The following is a 9,955-nucleotide window of genomic DNA, read 5'->3' as shown; positions in this document are numbered from 1 at the left end:
CCCCCCAATGCCTTGTGAACACTATATTGGGTTAGCAAGGCCTTCATCTTGACTCAACACAAAGTCAACGTTTTGGTTTCTATCAAAGTTAATGGATGCCATCTACAACACAATATTCAATTAATAACTCACTATTAATCACCAAGAATCTAATGTTTTAACACTAATTTGATGTTTTTTGGTGTCTTAAACTAAATTCAAAAACCAAATTACACTCCCATATATTTATGATTAGATCCCTAATTGAATTGGATCACTAAATTTCAAAACCCTAAAACTAAACAATGTAAGAATGAAATTAAGCAATCAAAAAAACACACAAAGTTAACCAATTTTCACCCAATGTGCGTTACATCCTTTCTAACATAAGTTATTAATTGTTGAGAAAATTGAAGCTATCTTGGATTTTCAATTGACGATTAGAATGGAGATGTTAAAATTACAGAAAACAAGGTGAGGGTTTTTATAGATTTTATTCTATACTTACAAGATTTAAACTAAAGCACGAAACATAAAAAGCTTTAAACAAGAGAAAACAATAAGCACAATCGACTTTTTGGTGGTGGTCGACTTGGAAAATTGGCTCCGATTTCGTTGGTCACACAACTCCTTTGAGGAATCAGTTCAAGCTTATTCAACTTTGGTTCATCATAGACTTAAGGTGAGTCGACTTGATTTGCCACCCTATTGATTCCCAAACATTACTACATGCCTTTACACCCCTAAGTGATATGCCACTCATGAGTATCAAAGACTCAAAGGTAAAAATAGAACAAGAATAAATTGATTCACATATAATTGCTTTGGTAAGATTAAGGTGGTGTCAAATTCATATTATATAAATGTGTAAATCCCAGCATCCCTATGTCATAGATCACAAATTGATAGTGATAACAACATTAATTAGTATTATAAATATAGTCACTTTAGTGTGTATAAAGACATGATGAACAAAATTAGCTTAGCTTTGGTGAGCATAGCTAATTAATGAGTTCTGTGTGATGACAAAAAAAAAAAAAAAAAAAAAAAAAAAAAAAAAGAAGAAAAGTAGAATTAATAGAGAGTGATTAGTAGAATCCATGAGACTTGTTATTTGTCCCTTCCCCATCAACTGCCTGGTCCAATCTTGCTTGTCTTTGTCCATCCAGATTTAAGCCAAAGTGAATATGAGGAAAATGTGCCCACTACAACACCACATATATATATTTACAATTATTTAGCACTCATCTAAATCAAACAAGAATAATAACTCTTAATTTCTAATCAAAATTAAAATGGATATGCATGATCTAAATAAAACTGGAAATCTGGAATAATAACACTTTATTATGTTCAATGAACATCTAAATAGTCTTATTGTCACAGGACTATGTATCAACTGTACTAGCTTGTCATAGGACTGTGTCTAAGAAATTAAGGAACAATAATGTAAATACCATCAAATTTATTATAAGCTTTTTGGTTGAGCTGTTTTCATAACATAATATTAAAAGTTTGTGTAACAATTGATTACGAGTTCGAATTTCAACCAGCTCTCATTTAAAAGTGAAATATTTAGCACCAAGTTTGAGAGCTAACATGTGGATCTACACTTCTATTCCAAATGGACTTTCGTGTGAGAGGGCATATTAAAATATATAACATATTATGGACTTCAACCGTAAACTTAAGCTTTTGATTGAGTTGGTTCCTTGACATTTATACATAATAATATTAATCTTTTAAATATTATTGTCCGATTAAGTATGATGTGGAATATTGTTAATAAGAGGTGTTCATTCGGGTCACTGGGTTGATTTCAGGTCAACTGTTTCGTGTCGGTTTAAAATCGGATCTTATGTTCACATTTATTTTTATATAATTTTACTTTTATTTTGAAGTCGGGTCAAGTCGGATTTTGTCACCAAATCAGGTGAATATCAAGTTGTCGGGTCGTTTTGAACATCACTAAAATAGAAAAAATTTAAGTTGAGAGAAAAATACAAGAGAAAACAGTATGCATGAACTTGATACAACATACAAATAGAAGGAAGAGACGATGAAGGTAAGGTTAAAAGAACTCACGTTCTTAGCAGCAGCACTGAAAGCTTCTCGATGACTGATTTCGGGATTGCTGGCTTTTATCCTTTGGATCTCCTCCCTTAAACACTTACATGGTTACCACTTTTGGAAATTTTAATTCAAATAAGGAAACCAATAAACAATAAGGGCTAAGATTCCCTTTTTTAAATACTTCTACGAATGGATATAATCAATTCCACTCCCTATATTGTAATCATAAATATAAGTGTGCCGCGATGAAAACTCTTTTTTTTTTTTTTTTTTTTTTTTTTTTTTTTTTTTTTTTTTGTCATGCGCATATACATGTGTCATTCCTAAATTCAAACAAGATAATGCTTTGGTTTAACGAAAACCAAAATTAATGTTTTATATTAGCCTTTTTGTTGTTTGGTTTGTGAACTATATAAATATAGTTTTATTGTGAATATTTATTACTCCCTCCGTTCCTATTTGTTCTTCCTATTTGGGTATTTCACAAAGATTAAGAAAAAGAGAATTTTTGGTGGTAGTGGGTATTATTTTAATTATATAATAGTGGGAAGTAATGATTGTATTGGAAGTATGAGGTTGTAGTGGGTATTATTTTAATTAAGTAGTAGTGTGAAGTAATGATTGTATTGGAAGTATGAGAGAGAAAATAATTATAAATAAAAGAAAATGGGTACATTAAAAGAAAAGAGGGATTTTAAGGGGTAAAAGTGAGATAAAAACTTTCTAAAAATAGAAAGTATTCTAAAGTGGAAGAACTTTTGAAACTACCCGTTATAGTAATGTGGAAGATCAAAAAGGAACGGAGGGAGTATTAATTTTTCACAAAACTATGAGTATATCTTTGTCATTTCCCTAATAATTAAAATTAAATCAAACAAAAAGAAAAAAAACTGAATATGATTTACATTTGAAAATATTTTTTATAAAAACTAATTTTACATAATATATTTTCCTAATTCATGCGCATATACGTGTGTGTTTCTTAATTCATTGTGGACAAAAAACAAAAAATTAAAACTTACTTTATAAATTTATTATAAGCTGAAGGAACACGTTGTCTTTTTTCTGGGGCTGCATAACAAGTACACATGAAAAATTAGAGCTTAATACATACTACTAGAAAAAGATGCTATGTGTACCAATTGAGAATTATGAGATATCTTAGTGTTTTAGGGTTTTTTTTTCATCTTTATAATAGAGTTCGATTCTCACTACTTATGAAATTGATTTATTTTTATTTCCCTTATTGCATGTATGAACTCTGAAAAAAAATAATTTACAAATTAACCTTATGATAATATTAATCAAACCAAAACAACAAAACAAGCAATTGTTAATTAACATATGCACTTTCTCACCGTGGAGAAAATCTTCTTTTCACCACATAGTTTTAATTTTGTACTAATCAATAGAGATTGTCATTATTTATATTTCTTTTTAGATTCTGATTATAACTTTTATATACTATATATTATATTGATGAGGATAGATTTGCTGTAACTTTTATTAAAAATAACAAGAACTTCTTTCTATGTTCAACTTAACTAGTAACACATCGTGTTAATTATTTGAATCAAGTATTTCTTCAGCAATACTTGTCCCACTCCTATTCATAAACTATATAACATATCATAGGCCTCAATCATCACCTTAACTTTTCGATTAGAGCTAGCGTAATAAGAGGTTACGAGTTCGAATATCAACTAACCCTCATTTAAGTGAAATATTTAGTGCCAGATATGAGGAAAGTCTACTTCAACCACACTTTTAGTCCAAAAAACTCTCGTGTAAGGGGATAACATATCCTAAAGTCTCAACCATTAACCTAAACTTTTTATTGAGTCAGTTTCTTGACATCGATAATATCTATCATTTGGTATTTAGTTCACTATAAGATACCTTAAGGATATATATAGTCTGATATAGGAAAAAAAGTAGTGACCTAATACATGTACTTGTCTTATGCTGCTAATGTATTTAATGTGAAACAATTTTTCTACTTAATTAAATTACATAAAACCCTGCCAAAAGTAATGGAAACATAGGTGAGAGTGAGTTGATATTATTAAAATGTAATTGTATAAAAGTAATAAGTATTAATTAATACTCCTATATAAGTTCTTAGCTAGGTCAAAAAAAAAAAAAAAATCTACTTCCTATGTAATTTTGTGATTAATGTACGTATAATTATAAAATTATTTAATGAATAGGATAAAATGAGAAAATAAATTTATACAAAAATTTTAAAAAAATTTGCAACAATAGCTAGCTAAAAAGGAAATATGGCAAAGTTAAAGAGACAAATTTGAAAGAAATTTAATGTAGAGTATCAAATTTAAAGGAACAAAATACTTACGACGAATGGGTGGTGGTCGAGGCTGTAGATTTTCAAGCTGATCAGAAGCAAGTGTAGTAATAGTTGAAGAAGATGAAGCAGCTGATAAACTACTGTCCTTGCTCATATTATCTTGATTATTATAGTATTGCTGCCTCAACAACTACATATATATTTATGCATGTTTTATTATAATAATCAACATTTAATTAATTATCATATAATTAATTTACAAATCTTAAAGTTAAGATAGAAAAAGAAGTTCATACATGGAAATTGTCTTGGAGAGGGACAGGTGGTGGAGAAAGTCCTATGTTAACAGAAAGAAGATTGGCACAATGACCACATCTCACTGTTACCAAATTATACATACTGCAGCAAGGGACACTCACCTGTCATACAAATTATATAATCACATGTATAATGTCATTCAATCAATACGAATCATTGAATCCAATTTTGTTACATACATGTATTTAAATTCACTGAACATTATTGGTCTAACTTCTCTACCTGAACTTTTTATTTAACCTATAAACAAATTAAACGTCTAAATATAAATACTCAATCCTTTCTGAATCAACATATAATAAATACGGAACCAACTAAAGTTAAGATTCATCATATAGAAGATAGAGTTCTCCTGCTCCTCTAACACAGGAAAGAGGAGATACCCAGATATGGAGCTTTCTGTTGTGACCAAATGTTACGGTAAATAGATCAAGGTTTATTTTCAAGCATGGCCATCGACTAGTTAGGCAAAAACGGGCTATCGATCAGGACCTTAATGTTTTTTGGGGCCAAAAAATATATATTTTCATGTACAAGGTTTAAATTAACTTCAATTAAATTAAATTTACGTATGCTTTACATATTTTGATATGTAATGCTCCCTCCAATTTTTTTACTTGTCCCATTTTTTTATTGGGTAAGTTCATCTTAATTACTTGTCCTATTTCTATTTTAAGACCTACATTTATAGGTGGTCCCTTCATTTTCTTAATATTAAAAATATCCAATATTGTACATGATTTCTCTACCATTTTAGGTGGTCCCCTCCAATTCTTAATATTAAAAAGACTCAATATTGTACATGAGTCTAGTATTTTAGATGATCCTCTTATTTTCTTAATATTTAAGCCCAAATCAAATGAGACAACTAAATTAAATTGGAGGGAGTATGATTTATTATGGCTTTTTTTATTATTATAAATAGTTAAAACAACAACAATATACTTTTTTAACTAAGAATGAATTGGTATAGTTCTAAACTTCAATTTGAAGGTTATTTTTTTAAATTAATTCTTATGAATGTACAACTTTCAAAAACATTTTACCTCAATGTCATTAATGGTCATTAAAAGGCTTCCACCTAAGTTAGGCTAGAAAAAACAATACTTATGATCTACTAGCTTAGATTTAATGGCATTTATTTTGAATGTTCTTAATTTAAATTTCTAATGGCATATATGATAACTTTAGTGACATTTATTAAACCATTTTTATAAAAAAACTTCACTAAGATTGTCCCAACTTTAAATCTAGTGGAATTTACAATAAATATCTATGTATACTATAATGACAATTACATATATTAGGACAAACAAAGTATAACTAAATCATTTTATAATGAAATTTAAAATAAAAATTAACAATTATTACACTAGAAATTTAAATTAATAATTTGTTATTCAATATCACTGCATATATGCCATTAGAATTTAATAATGTTATAGTGATTAGTAAACACAAGTTGTTTCGGATTGAAACTCAATGCACCCTATGTTTAACTTAGAAAATATCTATCAGGATTTTTTAATTTATAAATGTTGGTCTTGATAAACATCTTCAATTCTGAAAAATGATTTTCAAATCTTAGTTATAGAATATTTTTAGTAAGAACCAAAAAAAGTATAAAGTTTTGTTATGAACGATTTTTCACATTAATTTGTTTTAATTTATATTATACGGCACATGTATGTTAGAATTAAGGCCACAACATTTATGTTATTGTAAAAATAAAAATTTTCAGACTTAGGAAGAACATCTGTATTAAAAATTAAAAACTTACAATAAAAACCAAGTGATAAATATTTGACATTTCAGACACAAGCTAGCCCTACATCTCAAACAAGGACTCAATGAATTAAACCTCAATTAGCTAGTTCAATAAATGTTTAACATACATTACCAATCTTTTAGAATAAAATGCCATAAACTATACTTGTATTATGAAATTTATTATAACACTAATATATAAGTCAGACGAATTTAAGATACTAGTACATATATAAGGTGATTGAACACTATATTTACATTTCTGCTAAACCAACATGACTAATATTGTTATGTTTTATGTATTATTACACAATTTAATTTCAGTAAATTTTTTAATCAAATGACCTGATTCATGGTATCACTAAATTTCCCCTGCTTCTATTAAGTATTATACTTTCTCCGTTGCAAAATAATTACAATAATTTCCAATTAGTTAACCATTTTAAATTAGTTGTTGTATGAATATTTATTTGCAAAAAAATTAACCATACAAAATTCTATTTTACCTTTTTTACCCCTAATTTTCTTTTTTTGTCCACTCAAGCTCATCTCAACATTGAAGATATATTAATCTTTTTGGAAATAAGAGTATATTTTCTTGTGCATAATCGAATTGTATCAAGAATAAAGGTGTATAATACATGAGAGTTAGACAAGGTGAAAAAAGACAACCCTAGATGACAAATCTCTTTCCATTTTTACTGCAACTCGTGGGTTCCTAAACCCTGACATCCCCTTCTTTCCCCTCGCATAAAAGTCAAGAAAAAAAGGAAAGGTAAAGTGAAAATGATTTGTCTAGCCCATTATAGATCAAGAAAGAGAGATCATACTTTTTTTCTAAGAATTTAAATGTTTTAAGTAATTTTATTTTAGAAGTAAAAGTTGTTAAAATCTATTTACTTACAATAACAACACAAAATTTAATTTACAATAATATATACAAACAAAAAATATATCACTCTCTTTCCACAAGGAGAAAAAAGAAATATTTATGTGCTTGCCGAAATAAGAAAATTTAGGTCTAAATCTATTCTGGTTATACACGATTAAATATTTGATCAAAACTTCTATAAATATTATATTATTCAACATATATAATAACACAGAATATAATAGTTGAGTTGATTTTAAGCAGAAAAAATTTTTTAGTACACCTTTTATTAGTATTCTGAATTTGACGTTATACAAAAGAATAGATATTATATTGTGGAAAATAGCTAGCTACAACATACTTGGTACAGATGATGAATCATAAGTCACTGAGATGTGATCATGATTCCAACATCTCCAATTAAAACCCACAAAAATTAATAAAAAGAAAAATAAAAATAATTATTTTAGATGTTACTATTTATTGTACTGAAAGTAAATAGTAATAATTTGGATGATTGCTAGCTAAGAAGCTAGCAAATATGAAAGGTTGACAAATATTTCTGCAGAAAATATAGTAATATGTCTGCTGCATAAAAAATCTCATTTCATACTTGTAAATTTGATTTTGCTAATGTAATCCTATTTTTGTATTTGTATTTGACTTATTTGGCTAGATACTACCTAGCTACCTGTTTTATTGCAGACACCAGAACCCTAATCTATGTATTTTGCTTTTAAACCCTACTAATTGTCTGCTGTCTACATATTAACTCACACAATTAAAACTATATCAATACTCCCAATATACGTGGCCCTTTTTTACTTACTTATGATATCAGAAAGACTAATAATTGAAACTCACGAACACAACTTATAAGATAATTAAGAGTAATCGTTTTTATTCCTTTGATTTTGCTACAAACACAAACATAAAATTGAAATTGAATCGTTTTTTATATGTTATGTAACAAAATCAAAGAAATAAAGTAAATAATAAATAAAAACATTATATCCCCAAATTTTAATTTAATGGAGTATGGTATATATGAACAGGTAAAATACAAATTTCCCTTCAGAGAAAAAAAAGAGTGAAGAATATTACCGCTAAAATGGTGTTACAGAAAGTGCAGTGCACATAACAGACCCGTTCTGATGAAGTACTGAAGTCCATTGATTATATAATAATTTTATATAGGTCTGAATTTTTATCAGTATTCAGTTTCTAACAGGAATAAGAAGTTTATATTAGATAAAATGTTGATAATTTTTGCCTAGGTTACATCAATCTTAGAGAGAGAAAGAAAGGGGGAGAGAGAAAGGAGAAATGAAAGTTAATGGTGAGATAATAGATCAGAAAGATGGACAAGGAAAGAGATAATCCTAATAATAACTATATAAGAGTAAAGAGAGCAATTAGCTCTAACATACTATAGTCCATAAACTCTGGTCGGTTGGGAAAGGATCAAAGAGAGTGGGAGGGACTCGTACCAAAATTTATATGGTTCTCTTAGACAAATACAACCATATATCCTAGATTTGGGTTTAGCTTATTCATTTATTGTATGTACTCATGTATCTCAGTATACGTAACACTTGTCATCATTATCATCATCATATTTAATGTATGTTGGAAATATAGACTTTTTTAAGGTCTTTATAAAGTCTTTTATAGCTAAAATCATCAACGCATATTATTGGTAATAACGTGTATAAAATTTTGTATATGATAAATGTGTTTTAAGCTGGGTTTAGTATGTGTTTGATCTGAAAAAATATGGTGTGACATGAATTTGTCGTTGTATTAACAAAATTATTTCCCGACCATCCAAAATGTAAATAGACGAAACTTTTCCAAAGTTAACACACCCACCAAAAGCAATGAACATTCACTAATTGAGATATAGAACAAATATCACTCTCGCATAAGTGAATCGAAGAAGAAAAGAAAAGAAAAAAACTAAACTATTTATAGGACAATTCTAACAACTATATTAATTTCCACCCTTATAAACCATTGTCAAAGAGCTTAAAAGCACTTTAATGTGATTAAAATCACTTCATGAATGAGAATGACCTCAAGTAACATTTAGTTTGATGCTCATAAATTAAGTATGATATTCAAAACAATAAGAAATACATAAGTATTCCAAACTCATCATAATTATAAAAGAACAACTCACGCATGCATCTACAAAACAACTTGAACACTTAAAGCCTAACCTTAAATTAGACACCCACTTCAAGTCATATGCAGTGCCTTTCTTAACGTATTAAGGGCCCTATGCCAAATTAAAGGAATTAACCCTTTCTATAGAGGCTCGATTTCAATCTAATAACTATTTGGCAAAGGTAAAGTTATAAGTTTACAAGCGGTGTTCTACGTTCTATATGACAACATTGCTGAATTGATGTTTTAAGCCCCTTTGTGGTAGGCTCTATGGAATTTTTTATCTTGCCTAGGTGCAAGAACGATCTTGGATATATGCATAATTTAAATAACCATATTAGTCCCTTTTCGTATTTGTTCAAAACAACAACATAACTCACACTACTTTTCTTTTATAAATACCTTGCAACTCTTTAAATGTAGTAACAACTATTCATATAATGAAAAAAACACCCAATAATCAAAAATAT

General features: G+C 28.2%; 1 protein-coding gene across 1 annotated transcript; it reads right to left on the bottom strand.

The window, feature by feature from the left end:
• Positions 1-888: 888 nt before the first annotated feature.
• Positions 889-8,815, bottom strand: LOC130813253 (putative axial regulator YABBY 2). The gene is made up of 6 exons (XM_057679045.1): positions 8,421-8,815; positions 4,657-4,779; positions 4,409-4,550; positions 3,075-3,123; positions 2,065-2,140; positions 889-1,184 (listed from the first exon to the last, which is right to left on the bottom strand). Exons 1-6 carry the CDS (start codon positions 8,487-8,489, stop codon positions 1,068-1,070), a joined length of 576 nt encoding a protein of 191 aa, XP_057535028.1. The 5' UTR covers positions 8,490-8,815; the 3' UTR covers positions 889-1,067.
• Between the last annotated feature and the right edge of the window lie 1,140 nt (positions 8,816-9,955).

The sequence above is a fragment of the Amaranthus tricolor genome, chromosome 5 (genome assembly GCF_026212465.1).
Source record: "Amaranthus tricolor cultivar Red isolate AtriRed21 chromosome 5, ASM2621246v1, whole genome shotgun sequence".
Taxonomy (NCBI): Eukaryota; Viridiplantae; Streptophyta; class Magnoliopsida; order Caryophyllales; family Amaranthaceae; genus Amaranthus; species Amaranthus tricolor.
This window is presented reverse-complemented; position numbering and strand designations above follow the sequence as displayed.

Bases quoted from the DNA above. Each gene is read 5' to 3' on its own strand.
- LOC130813253 (XM_057679045.1), bottom strand. From the start codon at position 8,489: ATGGACTTCAGTACTTCATCAGAACGGGTCTGTTATGTGCACTGCACT. The intron at 4,780-8,420 runs GTAATATTCTTC...TTTGTATGACAG, and splicing joins TCTGTAACACCATTTTAGCG to GTGAGTGTCCCTTGCTGCAG. The intron at 1,185-2,064 runs GTGAGTTCTTTT...GTGGTGTTGTAG, and splicing joins TCAGTGCTGCTGCTAAGAAC to TGGGCACATTTTCCTCATAT.